Genomic DNA, 24,503 nt, shown 5'->3' with positions numbered 1-24,503 from the left:
TCATCTTTTTTTTATCTTTATTTATTATATCTTATTTTGTTTTCTATTGTTCTATTGGTCTTAAGTGTCATACATAATCGCTAATTTTATGTGCTTGGCATGAAAGTTTTTATTACAGTAGCGTATCATTTTTAAGGAGTTTAGATAAATACTCCTTTATAAATACTCCTTCCAAATCAGCTGATTTGGAAGTCGAGAGTTCCAGCGTTCAAGTCCTAGTAAAGCCAACTATTTTTACACAGACTTGAATACTAGATCGTAGATACCGGTGTTCTTTAGTGGTTGGGTTTTCAATTAACCACACATCTCAGGAACGGTCGAACTGAGAATGTACAAGACTACACTTCATTTACACTCATACATATCATCCTCATTCATCCTCTGAAGTATTATCTAAATGGTAGTTACCGGAGGCTAAACTGGAAAAAGAAAGATAAATACTCCTTATCCTGTGATTTTGAATGTGATCTAATTTATTAAACATTTATATTAATGCAACGGATTGTAAATAAGTTTTGAAACAATTATATACATGTCAAGAAATTTCAATAATTTTTTTAAAATTATAATTAATTTTAAATTATCCATACCTAAAATGCACAAAAGTTTTCTTGAAAATTTCCTTTTTCTTATTTTTTTATTGTTTTAGAGAAAACGATTTGACCACAGTAAAATTGAATATCGATAAGGAATATAATCCGGCTGTTAACCCAAAACTGCAAACATTTTGAAACCATGATCAACTCGTAACGACAATAGTGTTACGTTATTTCCAGGTATAAAAACTATTGTTGCGTGTTCGCGGCTTAATCAGGATATTGAAAGATTGACCGTTGAAAATGTTTATATAGTTACAATTTTATACTTTGGGAACATAAAAAAAAAGTACAAACTATAATAATAATCAGAATAATAATAATAACAGACAATAAAAATAATCTCACAATAATAATTACAATAATGACAATAATGTCCTCAGTAAACAACAATTAATATTAAATGTCAATAAAAAACAAATAATCATAGGGTGATATTAAAGTCCGAAAGCAGTTTCATGTTTCAGGACTGGGGGATGCTGGGAGATGGATTCGAGTGCGAATCTGCATGGTTGCTGCTTTACCATTTGTCTTTTGGCTTTCGTCTTTTAAAGACAAAAATCCGCCATATTTAATCAAGTTTTTTTTAAATGTAAGATGGATGTGATCATGATTTTAGTGTAGGGTGTTTCGATAAAGGCGATGGTGAGGGGCATTTTTCAATGAATGCCTTTGTTTTTGAGTTGTAAGCGGTCAAGTTTGAAAAAAAACAGAGAATTCGCGCTAGTAATAATACGAGGTAGAACGCTCCATAGTGACTTTTTATTTCTTTGTGTGAGGTGGTGGAGGTGTTGCGGTCGTGAGAGGTTTCGGTTTTCAGATTTCAGTGGAGGTGTCCATTTTGACCATCCCTGAATTCATTTTGATTGGTTTCGGCGTGATTTCTGTGCGTGCGTACGTACGTATGTGTCTCCTACGGCTCAGGAACGATTGGCCGTGGATTGTTGAAGTTTTATATTTGGGACTGTTGTGACGTATGGTTGTGCACCACCCCTTTTGATTGCAATCGACTGAGCCAAAAGTGTGTATACAGTTAGACCTCTAAATAAATTTGGATTATGGACTTTTTCTTGGTTGCGGTAGTGAGCTCTCCTTGAGAGTTTTTCAGCGATAAATCGTAGGTGGTACTTATTTTCATTGATTCCACAGTTGTAGCCGAAAAAAAGGTCAATAACAAACAAACAAATAATAATAATAATAATAAAGAGAGATGACATATAAAACAGAATTTAAAGTACTCCTCAGGATTTATTCAAAGATAGATAAGTAGAATGGAAGAGTCGAATTCATTGCCATCGACAAAAGACAATAGCATGACCGTTAGTCTTAACACTTTTAACCACTAAATTGGAGACTTAAAACAATTTTTTTTTAAATTTTTTTTTCCTACTTGTTAGTTTTGTATTAACAACAATAGATAAGACAAGTATAAAATTCTTTCACTACAAATACATTTGCTATTCACTAACAATTTGTGAATGAAATATTGTACATTATCTATTTCACTTATAGTCTCACAGTAATTCACCGAACTATTTCTTGTTTTATGTACCGAGATTACTTGAGACCTTGTCACCTTAGTTGGATCGAACCTGCACTCAAAATTTGCTCCTTCATGATCTCGTGGCAGAATACTCTCGCTGACTGACGTCTCGCGGACAGATTCACAGACTTCATCTCGCAGGCTTTCCTCGCGGAACTGATGTTTAACTGGTCTTCCTCGGAGTATTTATACTCCTATCTTCCTTACCAGGTGAACCAGACCCCAGCTGAGCCTGAGAACGATCGACTGAGCTCTTTCGTTCCCATGCATTCCTAACCTTGTCCAATCTTCTCACGGAACGAACATTTGTTTAACGTGTCGGTGGGCAAGATTACAAAAGACGATGGTTAAACGGACCTGTTACCTTTACTAAAAGGGTTTCTTTTAGCCCCTTTCTGGAATCCTCTCATTATTATATTTTTTTACAACTTTCTTCTTAATTGGCAGAAATCCGTTACTCAGGTCCGTTATACTCGTCTTTTATACTACATTCATGAAAACTTTCAAATCAATGCTTGATTGGTAGTTTTTTGCGTGAAAGAGCAACAAACTCACAGACATTATTAGGTTTATATGTTACATATATAACATATGTGGAAGTGAAACTTGGACGATCGGAGTAACTGAGAAAAAAAGATTAGAAGCTTTTGAAATGTGATGCTATAGGAGAATGTTAAAAATCAGACGGGTGGATAAAGTGACAAATAAAGAGGTGTTGCGGCAAATAAATGAAGAACAAAGAATTTGGAAAAATATAGCTAAAAGAAGTGACAGACTTATAGGCCACATATTAAGGCATCCTGGAATAGTTACTTTAATATTGGAGGAACAGGTAGAAGGTAAAAATTGTGTAGGCAGGCCACTTTTGGATATGTAAAGCAAATTTTTAGGGATGTAGGATGTAGGGGGTATACCGAAATGAAACGACTAGCACTAGATAGGGAATCTTGGAGAGCTGCATCAAACCAGTCAAATGACTGAAGACAAAAAAAAACATATAAATTAAAAAAATATATAATAAATAAATATGTATATAAATAAGATTACGTACAACTTTTCAATTCAATTATTTTCTAACGTTCATTATAGTAATCCGATAATTTTACTGTGATAAATATTGTTTGTTACGTGAAAATAATTAAATTTCATATGTTATTACTAAATACGACTTTAATTTTGTTAATTGAGTAACAGTTTTTCGAAAAATATCTGTTACGCGTAACGTTTATTAAAACATCTTAAAATCATATTAGTACAAAAATTTTAAAAATGGTTTGAACAAATCCTGAAATATAAATTCATACTAAAGAAGTTCAAATTACCAAGTTTTTTTTGCACCAGTGAAAATAATCTGTACTGAAGATATTATAGATAAATACCAGATGGAGAAGTTAAGACGTAAACTGGCTCTTCCGTACATTACATTTCTTTATATAAAACAGATACGTGTAATATTTTCTCGTGATAAATAGACCGCTATAAAATATATTTTACATATGGTGAATTTCAACGCAGTACTTCGTAATAGTTTCCAATTTATTAATGAAGATTTTATTATACTTATCTTTAGAAATATCACGTGTAATTATATATATCACGTAGTTTTTTGAAAGAAAATTTTCAATTTAACGTATTCCAGTACTGTTCTACTACATACAGAGTGTAATATTATATAAGGTCTGTTAAAAAAATAATCGAACTTTTTTAATTACGCGCCAACGGAGATATTTAGTGACGTGCGGTTGTCAGCATTGTGTTCCACATAACCTCCTCTGTAACCACATATTGTTTGATTGTTGATATCTTGTTTAGGTTTTGGGTTATTGTTATTTGAGTGCTATGTTTGCCTTCTACCGCTTCCCCCCTGAAAGCCACCAGCGTCCACAAGGAAATTTTATCGCCCACTTTGGGAACGAATGATCTAAAGGCACCTGTAGCAATACGTAGAAAAGCGTGATGTACTGTATCCAGGATCTTAAGCACGGTATAACCTGCTGAAGAGCGGGCGATGTAACCATAATCCAAACGAGATCGAACTAAAGAATATTAAAAACGTAACGTAAATGACCGGTCGACTCTCCATTTGGTATTGCTAAAAAGAATTTTTAACAACTTGTCTTTAACTGTTTTACATTTTTTTTCACGTAAGACGACTATCAAAAAGTAAACCTATGTTAATTCAAAGAGTATTATTATTTGTTTTAGGGTAGTGATTATTAATTAATAGAATGAAAAATAATAAAAATTTTATATCCACCAGCAAAACAGATGTGTTTTCTCGAGATCTTTTGGTTTATTTCAAAGTATCATCGTGAGATAAAAATAATATAGTTAGTTAAAAATTAAAATAAAAAGAAATGTTAAAAAGTATACTACATTGTTTATTAATAAATGATCGTTACTGATAATTATGATTATTTATTAATAAATTTATCTTTATCGATACCTCCTAATGAATCAAATGACGTATATTTAAATATAATGACGATACAATTTTCCTGAAACGTAACGTTTACAATACTTCCACGTTTGGAATATGTAAAACAAATTGTTAGGGATGTAGGATGTAGGGGGTATACTGAAATGAAACGACTAGCACTAGATAGGGAATCTAGGAGAGCTGCATCAAACCAGTCAAATGACTGAAGACAAAAAAAAAACCTTTACATATAAATAACAAAATTATAAGTTGAATTAAATTGAAGTATTTATAAATCTACTTTAGCAAGTTTAAAAATAAAGGTTTTAAGTTTCATAAGACAAGGTTATATCAATTGAAAAATTTATTTGGGGATGCCAAATAATTAACAAGGGAATCAACGTGAATAGCCTTCGATTTTAACAAAATACTGGGTTATCATAAAAGAATGGCGCGGTTTTGAACATGGTTTAAATTAAAACAGGATTACTTACAGTTTATGTTTTTTTTTTTTCAAATTTGTCGTCTCAAACAATTTTTTACATAATTAATAAATTTCAATATGTGCGCCCTTAGTCGCTCGACAAATGTCCAAACGATACTCAACTTCTCTCCAAACATTAGTTAACATTTCTTCGTTAATGGTTGTCATTGCTTCATTAATCCAGGTTTTTAAGCGGTTTAGGTCGCGAATTTTTTGTTTATAAACAACGGTTTTTATGTATCCCCACAAGAAAAAATCGCAAGTGTCAGGTCTGGACCCCTTGGAGGCCAAAGTATGGGTCGTTGTCGGCCTATCCATCGATCTCCAAATTTTTCGTTCAAAGCGTCCGTGACCGATGCATTAAAGTGGGGGGAAGCACCATTTTGTTGGAAATGAAGTCGATGAATGCTTTCGAGTTCATCCGGCTGAGGAAAGCAATAATCGGTTAACATGTCAAGATACACAACTCCATTAATTGTTTTTCCAGCAAAGAATAAAGGCCCTATTACACGATTTTTCACCGTACCACACCGAACATTAACTTTAGGCGAATCGCGTTGTTTCTCAATAATTGGGTGTGGGTTTTCAGAGCCCCGTATTCATGAATTTTGTCTGTTAACACATCGATTCATGTGGAATGTAGCTTCTTCTGTAAAAATTATATCGTCTAAAAATGATTCGTTTTCACTTTTTCTATCCGACATTTCAACACCGAAATTGTAACGTTTTACACCATCGTCGGGTTTCAATTCCTGCAGTATCTGGATTTTATAAGCGTGTAATTTCAGTTTTTTATGTAAAACTTTGTGAATTGTTGATTTTGGAATACCTAATTCGACGCATCGACGGGAGATGGACTTCCCAGAACTTCAAATTGCCGATTGTCTAATTAGTCTGCCGGTTGATTTCTGTTTCTTATCTGATCCAGTTTCTTCGAATCGTTTGAACCAACGTGTTATGTTATTTTTGTGTGGTGGATCTCTTCCGAATTCACGTCGAAACGCGCGTTGAACTAAAATTACGGATTTTAATTCGGCCATAAATAAAACACACTTTGCTTTGTCTTTATCCGAGAACATAGTAACTCGCTAAACTCACCGCAACAACAATACAAGAACTGACGTTGTGGTTACAACTGGTGATAAACAAACTTTTGGGTTGGAGGCTTTCAGGGATTCCAATATAACATCTAGAAATTTCCCTTCAATCTTCCTCTGAATTACTGAAACCGCACCATTCTTTTATGATAACCCTGTATATTAAGAAAACATCTTAAAAATTGAAAACAATTTTGTTTATGCACAAAAGTATACCATTTCATGGGTCCACACCAGTCAAGAAGTACATTATACGGCATGATATAACATTTCTAAAGTAAATAACTTACTCTCCCTGCTAAGAATCAGTCGAATTTTACTTGTTTCCTGTTTTTAAATAGATCGACTCGGCACCGATAAAATCAACATAGTCAACGGAACAAAGTAACAAAAGGAAATTTCTAAGAATAATAAAAAATTTCAAAGAATGTTTACAAAAAACTTTAAAAACATCTAATAAAATATGTTGCTGCTGAATGAAAGATAATGTAAAAAAAAAAGAAATGAATGAAAGAAATGGATAGAAATGTATAATTAATTATATAAGTCAAAGGTAATATAAAATTCGGGGAAATATAACAAACAATGAACAGTTTTTGTCGTTAATTTAATTTGTAATTTAAACATATTTTTAATTAGCATCATTCATTTTACCATATCTAATTCAGATTCCTTATAAATATATATATATATATATATATATTTAAATATAATGTCAATTTTATTAAACTATACAAATAAATCAACGATATCAAGTAAAATATATTTAATATCCAGTAAATTCATAGCACGAATTTAATTTTAGAATACGTATGTACGAAGATATATATATATATATATATATATATATACGAACAAATACAATCACAACACAAATAACTCTCGCAAGGATGAATTGAAAATAGTGGTTTTATGTCAAGTAAAATTTAATATTAGCTTACACATAGAATTTACTGGCTTTTGTAGCGAAATCAAGCCAGTGTAAAGACACAGTACTTAAGGGATTTTCTGTAAAGTTGAAATACTAAAAGCATTTTCATTTTAACATTAGCGCAATACTTAAATATGGATACGCTTATGTGCGTACACAGATCTACAATTATACATACATACAAAAACAAATTTACAGATTTTAAACATACTTCAAATGTTTTTAATATTAAGATTTATTTTATGAAAAGGTATTTACATTTACAAGCGACACATTTTATAATTAATATTTTAATTACGACTGTTTTAAATAAATATAATTTAAAATATATGATCTTTATTATTTAAAGAAAAGTATACGGATTGTTCAATAAAAATTTTTGGGAAATAGTTAAATTAATTTTCAACCAATAAAGATATAAAATTAAAATTTATACATATTTTTTCATTTTTTTTTCATCCCTTATACAGAATCCTAAGTTAGGTGATGGATTATGGGCCTCCATAATCGTACACCATTCCACCACTCTTCCCCATAATCTTTTCCACTTTCTCTTCCACTGACAATATCCTTCTTATTTTTCTAATCATCTCTTCTTTCGTCTACCTCTTAACCGCTTTTCATTTACCTTTAGTTCAATATTTTTAATGCTGTTCTTTCTTAAATATTCAAAACCTGTTTTGAATACAAGAATTAAAACCAAAATTAAAAAATTTTTTTTTTGTATTCTGTCCGACAAACTTCCTGCGTTTATGAAAATCCTTGCTTTAAATTTCTTACACGATTCTTTTTTACCTTTATTAAAACGCTTTTAAAACATTTCAACTCCACAACTTGTAATTTACTTTTTAATAAAGATATAGTTAGGTATTGCTCCAGAGGATGAGTTGAATGATTTGTAGCGCGTATAAAAATGTCATGCTTGACTGGGATTCGAACTCGGGACCCTCCGAATAAAGGTCAAGAGGCTACGACTCGTGCCACGGTGTGCTTCCCCCTTAGCTGAGAACATGCGTACATAAACAAACATACTGCCTGTTAACCGATTTAAAATATTTTCCTGACATTGGTTATTTATTCTTATTCAGAGAGTTCCACGAAGAAACAGAGAAATTTTAAGGATGTGTTCTATTGGTGAAAATAAGGAAAATGTTCGTATAAACATAGGTTTGGAAACGTTTTGTTTTCGAGTTATGGCTAGCGAAATATTTCCCCCCGGATTTCAGCTCATTTTTGAAAAAGAACATTACTGTAATTTTTGAGACCAAAATTAAGTAGTAAAGTTGATGGTTTCTTGCGTAATTGTTGCTGGGAAATAGGATAAACAGGTTCCAGAACTGTAACTCAGTTAATTTTTAAGATATCCGACGTAAAAAAGAACGTTTTACGTCGCACACAGAAATATTTAATTTTTATTGGCTACATTTACATTAATTTTTCCAGAATTAAATTCTCTACTAAATTTTTTACTAAATCTTACACATTTATTAATCATTTAAAATAGCTATTGTTGTACAAAACTTGAAAAAACCTTGCTTTTGCCACCGAATTTTGTGTTTTACGTCGGATATCTTAAAAAATATTAGAGTTATTTCTGGGATGTTTTATACTATTTCCCTGTTCAAATTACATAAGAAACCATAAAATTTACTCATTAATTTGGGCTCCAAAAATTACAGTAGGATTTCATTCTATAAGAAGAGCCGAAATCTTTCGCTAGCCGTAACTCGAAAACAAAGCGTTTCCGGACCGATGTTTATATGAACTTTATTCCTAATTTCCACCAGTAGAATACGTCCTGAAAGTTTCTCCTTCGTGAGATATTCTGTAGTGGAAAAATAATGATACGTGAAAAAAGTTTTAAAAATTCTAAAAATTCTGCTCGGTCATCTGACTTAAACCCTCTTGAATTTTACCTGTTGAGCCATTTGAAACATATTATTGTTTATTCGGCTCCAACACTCAACACTAAAAATCTTCAACAAAGAAAAAGATTCGATAATGGATTTCAAGAAATTAGGGATACTACCAGAAGTTTTGAACGGTTAAGAAAATCTCTTCGAAAAACAGACTTAGAGACTTGTATAATTTCTAATGGTGGACAGTTTGAATAACTCTTATAACTTTTAACAATTGTTAACTGCTTATCTATATATATAAAAATGTTAAGTTCGTTTCTGTACGCTTCAAAAACTCAAAATGTTCTGCACAGATTGAGCTCAAATTTTAGCACGATATTATAACCCGCATCAAAGATTGTTTTCATCTATTTTTAATAAATCTATCTATCTATTTTTAATTTGTACCTTTTTTAATTTGGAAATGTAAACAAAGGAAAACCAATCAGATCAATGCAAGATGGCCGCTGTCAAACACAACGACCAAATTTCTTTGAATTACATTTAACAGCTACAACATCTGTATTTTATTAAAAAAAAAAAAAACACGATAAAAAACTTTTTAGCACGATATATAACCCGCATCAAAGATTGTTTTCATCTATTTTTAATAAATCTATCTATTTTTAATTTGTACAGTTTTTTAATAAATAAGAGACTAATAAATCATATGGAAATGTAAACAAAGGAAAACCAATCAGATCAATGCAAGATGGCCGCTGTCAAACAAACGACCAATCACAAAGAGCCCGTATGGCCGTTGCCAACGTAAACAAAATCACAACTGATTAAGTAACAAATTTCTTTGAATTATATTTAACAGCTAAAACATCTGTATTTTATTAAAAGATAAAAACACCAAAACAAAAAGAAAAGTCACAAAGAAGGATGACTTACAGTAAAAAATTTAAAACACCCGACTTTCTTATAGCCCAGATAGACTTAAACTATGCAAACAAAAAAAGTCGAAATAACCAAATACACAGAAATAATATCCCTACATAATGACCAAAAAAATCCTTTGTTGGGTTGTTTTTTACATATATATGACCAAACAATCGTATTTTGGTCATTTAGCGTTCTTTGCTATGTAAAAGCAAAGAAAAAATTCACAAATAGTAACACTGAAACCACACAACTAAGTTTTCGTTTTTTTTTGTTTTTTCTAACCTTCGAAACCACCGTTATGCATTGCTTCAGATGATGATATGAATGATTTATTGCGTATGAAAAAATCCGAGACGTTACCACTCGCGCCACGGAGGCCGGCATAAAAAACACGACTTACCAATATGGCGTTGTGTGTCAAACCAATTTTATACGGACTATTACTTTTAATACGCGAAACCCTTGCAATGATTGAACATTAACTTAAACCTCTCCAAAAATTATTTCTTTTGAACTAAGCTACATTTTGAACTTAAGCCATCATTGTTTTTCTATAACACGGCTGGAATTCATTTCGTTTAATGATAAGAAGCGTTGTCGAAGACAGTAACCGAATTCTCTTCCAAAGGACATAATACACTGCTAAACTATTTCTAAATAATTCAAATTCGTGTAATATTTTTACCAATCGTGTTTTTATCAAAATCTCACCTTTTTCTCAATTGACCTGCGGGATTTTGTTTTCTTTGGAGACGGTTGTACACTGAAGCAGCACAACTTCTACTTACGTTAGCAGTTTATTAACATCTGAAATCAACGCCGTTGATTGTACTGTAATTTGTAAGCATTACTCTGTTTTTGTAAGCATTTAATATTAAGTGTTTTTTCGCACGACTTAAGGGCTTTTTTTAGCAGCCCACAAATCTTTATATATAAAAATGTTAAGTTCGTTTGTTTACGCTTCAAAAACTCAAAATGTTCTGCACCAATTGAGGTCAAATTTTACCACGCTATATAACCCGCATCTGAGATTGTTTTTATGTATTTTTTGCATCAATCACATACCCGCGACCGCGAGAAAACAGTTTTTTTAACGGTCAGCTGTGTACCAGTGACCGCGCATCTACCGGAAGCGAGGGGAACACTCGCCATACTAGCTAACGACAACCGCAGTCACATGTGAAATAATACCTGTTCCCAATTACATTGTTTATTAACAATAAAAAAAAAAAACGTATCCACTTGCATCTGATTCAGATTATTATACAATCTGAATTAAATATTCACTTTAATCGAGGTACTTTTGTGTGGTCGTGTCGTGATTGAGCTGCGCCTTTCACCAAGCTCTGAATTTATTAGAAAACGACCTATTTATTAGTGGGATATATGTATTAATGACGCGTGCAACACTGCAGATCCAAACCAAATTTGTGTATTATTCGCAATTATATTGACCGCTTGCTTTCCTTCATCTCCCACAGAGTTATGGGAAAGATATCGATCGCATATGGCTGAGAATATTTTGCACAGAGTACGCCTAGAAAATACCAATATGACCGTGGAATTTACAGAAGGCATTTACAACGCAGCATTAATAAATATTGAAGACAAGTGCTTAGCTATTGCAAATAAAGTTGTTAGTCGATCGGGAATGCCAGCACCCACCCGAACTGCGATTGCTTCATTTGATGTGGATTTACGCCGTGAACAGAGTTACAACATCGGTGATCATCATTCATATGTCCTTTCAAACATTCCAAAATTAACGCGTGAACAGAAAGGCATTTACGATCGCATAATGCAAATGATAAATGACGGAGTTGGGGGGACCTTCTTCTTGGGTGCGCCAGGAGAAACTGGGAAAACATTCCTCTTTAGATTGATTCTAGCAACGGTTCGATCAAAAAATGACAATTATCCTGTTGCGGAATATTAATCGGCCAAAACTCTGCAACGGCACGCGACTTGCTGTTAAAAAATTGATGAATAACGTAGCGGAAGCAACGATTTTAACGGGGCCTTTCAAAGGTGAAGATGTCCTCATTCCTCGAATACCCATGATCCCGACCGATACACCATTTTAATTTAAAAGATTGCAATTTCCAATTCGATTGGCATTTGCAATCACAATCGATAAAGCTCAAAGTCAATCTTTAGAATTGTTTGGTTTAGATTTAGATGCGGATTGCTTCTCACATAGACAACTGTATGTGCGTGTTCCCGAGTCGGCAAACCAGATAGCCTTTATATCTACGCAGACAGTGGAAAAACAAAAAAATATTGTATATCCACAAGTATTGCAAAATTAAACTTCTATGAAACGTATGCTTTGTTTTGTTTCTCATTTCTCATCCATGCAACCACAATGTGCCACAGCGAAGCGTGGCGGGTAGAGCTAGTTTAAAAATAAAAATACAACTAACGTTCTATATCAATTAACGTAAGATTATCATAGGTGGTTGTTTATTTTTTTAATTATTAGGTCTATTATTGTGACAAAATGATTACTTAATTGCATACTAATTTTCACTACTAGAATAAAAAATAAATAAAAATAATTAATATTTCATCGAATTGAACGTAAAGTGAAGGACATGAAAAGAGACACAAAATTACAAGATCAATTTTCTGCTATAACTCGGCTATTTGTTAACCGATTTTAGAAAATAAAACGTCATTTTACTCAAAAGTAAAGGCCACATATTTTAGCCAAAACATACATTTTGATAAAACTAATATTTATGAAGCTATAACAGATTGAAAAATAAACATGGCCGCCATTTTGTAATTTTAATAGGTATTTAAGTTCTGATTTTTTGCTAATTTTAAAACTTTATTACCAAGACGCTTATCAAATATTAATGTGATTTATTTATACGAACTTGAGATATACATTTTTATATAAAAAAAACAAAACGGCTGACAGTGGGAGAACGAGGGAGAAATTGCCATTTTTCCTAAGGATATTAACGGATTTGCTTGTAGAAGGGCTAAAGCAATCGGATAATAACTTTGTTCAAAATTGTGTAATTTTATAAGTAAAATGATTTTTGTAATAGTTTATTAGCTTTTATCTAGAGAAAGTTATTTTTTTATTTACTTTTTATTTTGGGCGAAAAATGCTTTCGCGTTATCATCGTCCGGGTCTAAAAGTAACAAAAAAACCTTTTTCAAACATTAAAATATTAATAAAATAAGATTAAAACTAAAATAATAAAAGACACGTAATCATTATGTTCAAATATTTAACACGAACAACAAAATACAATTTATGGTTGATTTGCATTAAATCTTATTAAGTATATTTATTTTTCTTAAAGGTACAATACCGGATCTAGTACATTTTATCATTACGGTGCGCCAAATCATAGGCGTTTAAATTTCCTCGAGAAAGTCATAAAATTAATTTAAAACAATTTCTTAAGATACATCCTATTATATTTTCATAAACTTAGGAAAATATACATGGACGATTTTATTACTGTATGCAAGTTAAATAAATTACAATTCATTCTATTAATTACAAGTAAATATTCCAAATTCCGTGACTAGTAAACAAAAAAGAACGGAAGAAAAATATTTGCTTGTTGCAAAAATTCCAATAGCAGCCAAACTAAAGCAGTAATCAATCGATACACCTCCTAGTTGCGAGTTGAATATGATTGGTAGAGAATGTAGTGGGCGTTCACATTGCCAGAACCAATTAAAACTCAAAGATCCCCTAACTGTCACTGACTGGATGAAATCGATTTGTAACGCGTATCCGTTTAGGTTTTAGTTATATTATAAATGTGTAATTTTTTAGTAGAATGATATTTTTAATTAAAAGAAAAAGAACAGAAGGTGGAGACTATTCTTCATAATTATACGTAAAACTATCAAGTATAAATATTATTTTACTTACCTTATACACATCTAGCTGCCCACAGAACGCATCAAATTCCCGATAAAGACTTTCTAACATGCTTATTACCATGAACGGTGTAGCAGTCGAGCAAATCGATGTAAAACCTACAATATCACTGAAAAGCATTGTTACTTCATCATGCGTTTTTGCCTCGATAGTTTCTCCTGAAAAATAGTAAAATCGAAGTACTATATTACAAATAGATCTCTATAAAGAAAAGATTTCATGTACATTGTATACGATCAATTTTTGAATGTTTGAGAATTAATTATAAAAATATAACTAGCTAAAATAATTATACGACATGTAGAAAAAGCTCATGTGTACTTATGTACGCACGTAAGAAGTTTTACTTCTTTGGCGTGAATAAAAAGAGAGACGTGAGAACGAGAGACGTCAGATTCCGGTGGCCTTAACACCAGATAATGTCGTCAGACACATGCTCCAGAGTGAGAATGGATGGAGGGAGGTAGAGAGAATGGCTCGTCTCGTACTAACAGCGAAGAGGCAGGAGGAACCCCCTTGACGTGCACACGGCCCTCGATGTCAAAAGAGGCGTCGAAATGTGTTTTTGTTTTTATAGCTGTTAATGTACTTCGCTAAGTTAGCAATTTATGATTGTATTATAATACAATGTTGCTCATGTTGTTGTTGGATTATGCCGCCGGATATACCGATGGACATGGAGTGGGGGGATATTGTGTGCGGTGCTCTACTGCTGACGGTGAAGGAGGCATGGCGCAACAAGTAATGAGGGGTAATGGGAATGCGTGGGTGATCGAGGACATATACTAGTCCATCTGATGCGTGTAGGGGCCAGGGAGGCAGCCTCTATGCCTAGGGTTTTCGGGCCTACTCACGCGCAAGAGTGGGTGGGTCGGACCTCCCCGATGATGGCATGGGGGACCCTCGAGGTGTGCATGGGGGAACGCGTAACTGTGAAGGACAAACGAAATTTACGTCTTGATCAGGTAAAATAGGGACTGGAAGCGTGCTCTCCTGCGGAGAAAAATTCTGATCACCGGAAAAGGTGATTAGTATGTTTTCGAGTAGAAACCCCGATGGGATGTCCGAGTTCGGACGAGCTAGGGAGGGTAGACTGCGCTGCCATGAAACCCTGAGGCGACTGTGTTAAGCTTTTTAGCGTGGGCTGGTCGTCTTGGGGGAGTTTAAATAAAAAAAAAAGGCGTGAATAAAAAAAGAATTTTTTACGCATTCAAACAAATTTGAACTGAGTCAAACGATAGGTAGACGACATTAAATGCCATGAATTAAATTAAATAATATTTATTTTATACAGTTTAAAATGTATTGAAGTATTCGTTGTCATATAAAACAAAGTTCATGGAATATATTTCGATTAGTTTAGTTCCATTAATTCTTCGGATGACGATTGAATAGGCATGAGGGTTATGATATGAAAAATATGATACAAATAGTTTTATTTTATAATAGTGTATTTTATCAAAAATTTTGTTAAAGTTAAAAATTATTTATGCAAAGTCAAGAATTTATCTGATGTGTGGTATTTTCTGTCATTAAAAAAATATAATTTTATTCATAAAAAATAATACTTACATAAATATAACCTCAAATCTTGATACACAATTATCACAAAAATATATGCTGCAATATAAATAAAGTTTTATAAGTATGAACAACAATATTCACAGTTTAAAATATCCGTTTATATAAATATATATTTATTACGACTCAATATCTGTTATGTATTACTTAATTGCATTGAACGACTGACTGAATTAGACGCTACACGCATGTGCATGCAAACTGATCCACTTTGGCTTGCGCAAATCTTCATGATGTGTTACATCGGCACGCGCAATTCCCGTGACTTTGTTGAAAATACACTCTGATCAGTTTTTCCTAACGCGCAAAAGAAGGAAGTATAACTTCAAAAAAAGGCTTAAAAAAATTTTAAATCCAGGATCATCTTTATACTCGTAGAGTATAATTAAAAAATTTTCGCTGCGGAATTATTTCCTTTAAGTCAAAAAACGATTTCGGTATAACCTGAGGACGGAGATACCATTTTTTAAAATCTGTTATTGTCAAAAATGGGAGAAATTGATAAAGAGTAAAAATAATATCTTTTAATATATAGTTTTTTATGATATCACCGCATAAGCTTGAAGCTTATGCGTGGGAAATGGAAATACAATTTTTGAAACATATGAAAAATTCCATGCCTGACCGGGCGCATTCGAACCCGGGACTTCTTTTGAAAGGCCGAGCCGCGCCACTATTCCGCAATTTACTTTTACAAAAGAGTAAGAAGAACGAGACAGTAAATAAATCGTTATATTCAGCTTGCTTATTTCATCAGCAGATATTTTATATTAGTAATTCATTATTAATGCACTGTTCAGTCTCGTTAACATACTCGTTAACACACTCGTAAACACACTCGTTAACATATATCTTTTCAACAATGTAATGTAAAAAAATATTTAAACGTTAACATGTAAGGATTATTATAACTTATTAAAATTAATATTTAATCATCAACTGGACAATGTCTTTTATTTATTACAAAATATGAACCACCACATTTAATATACAATTACACCTAACTGAGGTATTACACCGAAGCGGTTAGTTATTCGAACAGGGAGATCGGCAAAAAAATCTTAATTCAAGAAAAAATTCCATAAAAATACGTTTGAAAAGTTTTGTTTTCGAATTATTGAGGGTGAAATTTTTTCCTTTTGATTTCTGTTCCAAGAGTAAATTAAAGTAAATACTAAAATTCTTGGGAATCAAATTAAGGATTAAATTTGATATCTTATGGCTTTTGTTTACTATTAACAGAAAGTACTAGCGAAAGAAGAGTGGATTAAAGAAACGTGTTCAGAAGTGGAAAGAGAAATGAACATTGGTAAAATAGCCGAAGCATACAGAAAAGTTAAGGAAAATTTTGGGGTATATAAATTAAAATCCAATAATGTGTTAAACAAAGATGGTACAACGATTTATAATACGAAAAGTAAAGTAGATAAGTGGGTGGATATATTGAAGAGTTATATGGAGGAAATGAATTAGAAAATGGTGTTATAGAGGAAGAAGAGGAAGTTGAAAGGGATGAAATGGGAGAAACAATACTGAGATCTGAATTTAAGAGAGCATTAAAAGATTTGAATGGCAGAAAGGCTCCTAGAATAGACGGAATACCTGTAGAATTACTGCGCAGTGCAGGTGAGGAAGCGATTGATAGATTACATTTTTTGAAGTTCCGTCAGACTTCAAAAAAAGTGTTATAGTAATGATACCAAAGAAAGCAGGGGCAGATAAATGTGAAGAATACAGAACAATTAGTTTAACTAGTCATGCATCAAAAATCTTAACTAGAATTCTATACAGAAGAATTGAAAGGAGATGGAAGAAGCGTTAGGAGAAGACCAATTTGGTTTCAGGAAAAGTATAGGGACAAGGGAAGCAGTTTTAGGGCTCAGATTAATAGTAGAAGGAAGATTAAAGAAAAACAAACCGACATACTTGGCGTTTATAGACCTAGAAAAGGCATTCGATAACGTAGACTAGAATAAAATGTTCAGCATTTTAAGAAAAATTAGGGTTCAAATACAGATATAGAAGAACGATTGCTAACATTTACAGGAACCAAACAGCAACAGTAATAATTGAACAACATAAGAAAGAACCCGTAATAAGAAAGGGAGTCCGACAAGAATGTTCCCTATCCCCGTTACTTTTTAGTAACAATTTATATTCGGAGTAACAGTACAAGGTGAAAAGATAAAGATACTACGATTTGCTGATTATATATTAATTCTAGCTAAGATTAAAAAGGATTTAGAAGAAACAATGAGTGGCATGGATGAAGTCCTACGCAAGAACTATTGCATGAAAATAAACAAGAACAAAACGAGAGTAATGAAATATAGTAGAAATAACGAAGATGAACCACTGAATGTGAAAATAGGAGGAGAAAAGATTATGGAGGTAGAAGAATTTTGTTGTTTGGGAAGTAGAATTAGTAAAGATGGACGAAGCAGGAGCGCCATAAAATGCCAAATAGCACAGGCGAAACGAGCCTTCAGTCAGAAATGTAATTTGTTTACGTCAAAAATTAATTTAAACGTCAGGAAAAGATTTTTGAAAGTATACGTCTGGAGCGTCGCTTTATATGGAAGTGAAACTTGGACAATCTGAGTATCTGAGAAGCTTTTGAAATGTGGTGCTATAGGAGAATGTTAAAAATCAGATGGGTGGATAAAGTGACAAATGAAGAGGTGTTGCGGCAAGTAGATGAAGAATGAAGCATTTGGAAAAATATAGTTAAAAGAAGAGACAGACTTATAGGCCACATATTAAGGCATCCTGGAATAGTCGCTTTAATATTGGAGGGACAGGTAGAAGGAAAAAATTGTGTAGGCAGGCAACGTTTGGAATATGTAAAACAAATTGTTAGGGATGAAGGATGAAGGGAGTATACCGAAATGAAAATACTAGCACTAGATAGGGAATCTTGGAGAGCTGCATGAAACCAGTCAAATGACTGAAGATAAAAAAAAAGGCTTTTGATCTGAAAAATTGAATAAAATATGTCTGAAAGCTCTATCTATAGCGGTTCCTGAGGAACATTTTAAAACAATAGTTGAAATTTCTATTTTTGATTGTAAAATCACACATAAATCCCCGAAAAATGCTGTTAAACATTTTGACTTAGTAGTAGAAGTAGGATAAGTTAATTTATACAGAAAAATAAAAATGCTTGAAATATTCCAGGAAATTTTCAGACAACAGTCTTGGGATCAGTTTTAATCAATTCTTTATAACAAAAAATTTAAAAAACCTAATTTTATTCCTTAATATGGTTTTAAAGAACCATAGAATTTCAGTACCGGTTCATATTACCACTTTAGCGGAAATAAGGGAGAAGTAATTTACTAGCTGCAACTAAAACACATTCCGTTTCCAGCTTTTTTTACGTTTTTTTTTTACTTCCTTGTATGAAATAAAAGAAGTATTGTGATCGCGAAAAATTTCGGTTTTCAGATTACAACGGAAATATCTATTTTGACTAGTTTGGGCGTGATGTCTGTACGTACGTATGTATGTATATCGCATAGCTCAAAACCGATTAGCCGTAGGATGTTGAAATTTTTAATTTAGGACTGTTGTAACATCTAGTTGTACGCCTCTTATTTTCATTGCAATCGACTGGACCAAAATTATCCAAAAAAGCAGAACCAAAACATTTGGATTTTCTACTTTTTCTTAACTGCAATAATAAGTCCTCATTGAGAGCTTTGCAAGGATATATCATAAGTGGTACTTATTTTCATTGATTCCAAAGTTATAGCCAAATAAAACTTTAATTAATGAAATATTTGGATCTTACTAAGGAAACTCACGGCGGTTTGAATCCGACTTCATTTCCTTTTCAAAGGAATTATGAAAAAAGATCGGAAGTTATTAATAAAATAAAATTTTATGTACGTTTCATTTTAATTCAAAAGTTTTTACAGCGGTTAATGATTTATTAATAAATCATTATATTTAAATTAAAAAGGAAAAAAATTAAAAAAGTGTATGTAAATGAAGTTGGATTCGAACCAATGTGTGCATGGTTACAGATCCACACGTTCTCACTTACTCCACATAACTACTTCTACTAGCGACATGAAACAAAATTAATATTTACTTATATAAATGCTGATACGGATACCACAAAAAAATGATGCAATTTGTCTTTTACACCATAATGAAGTTACGTAACTGTCCACTTTATTAAAGAATTGGAGGATCGTTTTTCATTTTCAAATGAAATAAGTTTAAATGAAGTGCAGAAAATATGTGTATTTGAAATTTATTAGGCGTGCAAGGAAGTCATGTGGTGTCCACAATAGATTTTTAATATTTATTTGTTTACTGTATAAATATTATGTCCTAAGGCTGTGACGATACTTCGTTGTGCGCTCAAGAAAAAAAATGAAATCATAATATGCTCATTGCTTTTTCCTGCAGAGCCACAGTTAAACTGAGGATCCCCCTGTCGTTATATCGAGGTGTTCGTTCAAGGTAATCTCTAACTCTAGTACCTGCACTAATTTTGAAAAACAAAATTTCGCACGCTAAATTGTTTTGTTGATTTTTTAACTCCTAAAATGCGTTAAATAATTTACGTTACCTGTACAATTATTATAAAAAAAGTATAACTGATTTTAATACAAAAAACCTTTTGTATTTCAACATTTTTTTTATTAATGAAATTCTGAATACAAAAATACTAAAGAAATCCTGAAGAATACAATAAAGGAATAAATCAAACTTATTTTTTTATAATAATAATTAATAATTAATAATTAATTAATATAATAATAATTAATAATAATTATTATAATATGATTACATAAATTATTTACAGCAAATTTCATGGAATAAAATTTTACTTACCAAGCCACAATCGTTTAGCAATATCCGGTGGGAATATTAAGTGTAAAAGGCTGACATTTTTTTCTCTTTCTTTATCAACAGCTAAACTTGCTTCTTCTATAGAACTTTTAAGTTTATCCATTCTTCGCCTTAGACCGTCCTGTAAACAAAAAATGAATGAATTTAAAAAAAATATTAAATTCCCTTCTTTTAAGTTACCAATGGATAAAGAATTAACATTTTTTGTTAAAATGAAACTTAAATTTCTTTATTTGATCCCTTTATTACAAATCATTTAACGTTATATTAGATTTAACTTTACCATTTTTACAAATAGGCTAAAAAATGAACAAATTAAGGGGCACTTACTTATGTATGTTTACAAATCAGGACCAACCTGGACTTCCCTTAGTTAATTATCCTCATGATTGCAAGAATAATACTGGTAAATAAAAATTAATGCCTGTTTAATATATACAAAACTAATCAGTGTATTAGTAATTTATTCAGAGCAACTGTTTGTTCAGGACAGGACTTGAAACTTTGAGTAATCTGAAGTATGCGGGTTTCAAAATAGTTAGCCCCTATCATAAAAATAGTAGTGCCGGTTGACGTAAGGGTAACTGGAAAGATAAAAAAGTATTTTGCACGGTTTTTAGCGTTACCCGACAAAAACCACCAGGTGACCGTATATTTTATGTTTTATAGTCAAGTAACCGGCCAGTCGATCTCGCACAAAGTGACACGTGGCATTGGCTGAGTTGGTGAAGCCGTCATCCCGTACACCCTCGCACAATTAAAGTTACTTTGTTTGATAATACAAAGAGATATCGAAAACAAAGATTTTTTTGTAGAAAACTTAATTTCAATTACTGCAAATGGTTTACGAATTCTATTTCACCAACGGTTTGGCCCATATAAAACGCAACCCATCAATCACTCATCCATGAAATTTCAAAAGTCAAGCTTACTCCCTTACTCGTTACTGAAATGGACTCGTCCAACATCTGAACATCGCGGCGACGCAGTAGAACACTACCGATAGTAACAACAATGCGATCATAACGTTCAGTGTATTGCTAGAGACAATATGGTGTTTTCGCTAGATGAACGTGTTTTCATTGTCGAGTCGTACTTCAGTACGAATTCAGCGATTGCAGTGCAAGATTTGTTTCGCCATAAGTACCCAGATAAACCAGCTCCTAACAAAACATCAGTATTAAGGTTAGTCGCACAATTTAGAGAGACCGGTTCTGTTAATAACAAGGAACACAAAAGATCTGCGTCAGTGTTGAATACAGATACAGTCGCTGAAATAAAAGACCGATTACTCGCCTCGCCAAATAAATCGATCAGACGTTTGCCTGCTGAAATTAATTTGTCTAAATCGACTGTTCATCGGGCTACCAAACGATTACAATTACGACCTTATCGCATTCAAACGGTTCATCGACTTCTTGAGCCCGACAAAGAAAAACGGCTACAATATTGTCAACGGTTCCGTCGATTTCTGCGTGAGGGAATTAATGTTATGGATTCGTTATTTTTCACACATGAAGCACGGTTTCATTTGGATGGCTACGTAAACAGCCAATACAGTAGAATTTGGAGCGCTGAAAATCCCCACGTTTATCACGAAAAACAATTACACCCGCAGAAGTCGGGCGTGTGGTGCGCGATATCGCGGAAGAAAATAATCGGTTCTATTTTTTTTCGAGTACACCATTAATGCAGAACGATATCAGGATATTTTATTTCAGTTCATCGCACTCTTGGAAGAGGGAGACAGACACTGCCGGCTACAACATGACGGTGCGACATCGCACTACGCAGGTTCAACTTCTGATTTCGTCGAGGAATTCTTCGGTAATCGTGTTATCGGTCGAGGCTTGTGGCCACCAAGATCTCCAGATTTGACTGCGGCGGATTTTTTTCTACGGGGTTACTTCAAAGAAAAAGCCTACAGCAACAAACCACGAACACTTGAACGATTGAAAGTCAATATTGAACAAGCTGTATAAATAACCAGCTACAAACTTTGAAAAAAGTTGCAAGAAACGCTGTAAAAAGAATTGAAGCTTGTATTCAAGAAGATGGCGGCCACTTCCAACATTTACTCTAAATGTAACGTAATGGATGGTAATAATAAAAATTACATTTACATTTACACATGCCTTTTTATTATTTCAATACCTACCAATATAAGGTTTGGTTGCGTTTTATATGGGACATCCTGTATATTCATGCAAAATTTCAGCTCATTCGGTTGAGATATAACTGTGGGATCGAGTACCAACTCGTTGACACATCTACATTTTTTATTTATAATTCGAATTAAATATATATGTGTATTTGACTATATCGCTTGTTAATAAGTTTACAAGGCGACGTTATCATTCTTCGCATCAAAGAATACTGAATTTTTAAGTCGTTATTAATATATACCAGTGCTAATTTTAGCTAAAAAAAAAAATTTCGTACTTGTGAGTTAGTACGGACTAAATTTTCTATATTCAAAATAATTAAAAAAAAAAAATCCCTTTTGGCAAACTAGAAGGCGGAGGTAGATTTCACCGGTGCTAAGTAGGGGATAAGAATAGATTTCCGCCTTAAAATTAAGAAAAACTTCAAAAATTTACTCAATACGACAATGGTTGCATGTGAAAAAAAGTTTCACATGTTTAGCATTCGACAAGCCCCAACTTCTTACAATTCCAACAAACATTTGGTCATCCTTTGCCGTAAGGGTGATGATATCAAAATTTGTTTCAGACATAAGTTTTAGATAATATTTAGAGTACTAACGACTACTTTAAACAGATTCGATACTGTACATATTAAGGAAGGTATGATTTTTTTTTTTCGAAACCCCATTTTTTCCATCCCCTGAGCCAATGGTTGGTGATGTCAAAAAATTTTACTTATATAAGTTTTAGGCCCTTATAAAAAGAATAGTATGAACATTAAAAAAATTCAATTTTTTATTTAATAAGAAAGTTATGATATGTTGCTTTTACTGTTTTTTTTTTGTTTTTGTCATTCTTGCCGTAAGGATTGGTCATATCAAAAATTGTTTCAGACAAAGGTTTTAGATAATGTTTAGAGTACTAATGACCACTTTAAACCGATTAGATATTGTGCCTATTAAGGAAGGTATCATTTTTTGTCTTCAAAACTCCATTTTTTCCACTCCTTGGGCCAACGATTCATGATATCAAAAAACTTTACTTAGATAAGTTTTAGGCCCTTATCCAAAGAATAGAAGGAACTTTAAAAAAATTCGATATTTTATTTAAGAAGAAAGTTATAGCGATATTCTGTTGTTTACAAAAAGCCGAGGGGCATTTTGGAATGGAAATCGGGGAGGCCCCATTTCAATTCCATGGTTCAATTTTGCCCATTAACGAACTCGACGAAATATTGGGTCGTTATATTTTATGTATCAATTTGAAAGTGATTGGCGCAAAATTATGGCAGCTATTGTGTCCATAACAAAGTGAAATATATATTTATATATATATGTATAAACTTTTGAACTGACGTTGGTTTTGAGATCTGGTGGGTGTGAAACGTGAAGATATGTAGAAATTTTCCGGAAGTCGAATCATGGTACTCATTACAATAGGTAGCTTTCTTTTGAAATCTACATAAAACATTAGATTGAAATATATATATATATATATATATATATATATATATATATATATATATAATTAAAAATCATCATTAAAAATATAAAATATCATTCAAAGTAATATTAAATATTTATTTTTAATATATAATTAAATATCATTTAAAATATAATGAAATAAACTATTTTGTAATTTGGGGTTTTTTACCCATTTACAACTCTTTAAAAGTGGACAATTAATTCAGTTTGAAAAAGAGATATTTTACGTAAAAGTAAAAACAATAATTTATTTTTAATAATTAAAAATATCTTACTGATTTTAAATAAAAAAGTCGATTTAAATCTATCACATCGTTTATATTAGAATAAACATAGGACATTTAATTTTTAAATACCACTTCATTATTTTCATCTTCTTTCAATAGAGAGAGATAGACTGATGGAGCTTTAATTATTAAATATCTCTTTCTGATTTTAAATAAAAAAAGTCAATTTATATTAATACCTCGTTTATATTAAACATCGGGTATTTAATTTTTAAATACCACTTCATTATTTTCATCTTATTTAACTAGAGAGAGATGGAGTGATGGAGCTTTGATTATTAACCACCTTCTTATTTACAAGACATTTAAATATTAAATCTTTTTTTATATTATTACGTTGTATTAAATGAAATGTTTTATCTCTTTAAT

At 32.2% G+C, this 24,503-nt stretch overlaps 1 protein-coding gene across 1 annotated transcript in view; it reads right to left on the bottom strand.

Moving 5' to 3' along the window:
* The window catches only part of Gycalpha99B (guanylate cyclase 1 soluble subunit alpha 2), a 426,360-nt gene that overhangs the window by 187,199 nt on the left and 214,658 nt on the right, over positions 1 to 24,503 (bottom strand). The window contains exons 8-9 of the mRNA XM_075378887.1: positions 20,199 to 20,337; positions 13,761 to 13,927 (exon numbers count right to left, since the gene is read on the bottom strand). Of these exons, the coding sequence (XP_075235002.1) occupies positions 13,761 to 13,927; positions 20,199 to 20,337 (306 nt within the window). The remainder of the gene's footprint in view (positions 1 to 13,760; positions 13,928 to 20,198; positions 20,338 to 24,503) is intronic.

This window comes from Lycorma delicatula, chromosome 11 (genome assembly GCF_047948215.1).
Source record: "Lycorma delicatula isolate Av1 chromosome 11, ASM4794821v1, whole genome shotgun sequence".
NCBI lineage: Eukaryota > Metazoa > Arthropoda > Insecta > Hemiptera > Fulgoridae > Lycorma > Lycorma delicatula.
Note: the sequence above shows the minus strand (reverse complement) of the source record. Positions and strands in the feature narration are given on the sequence as shown.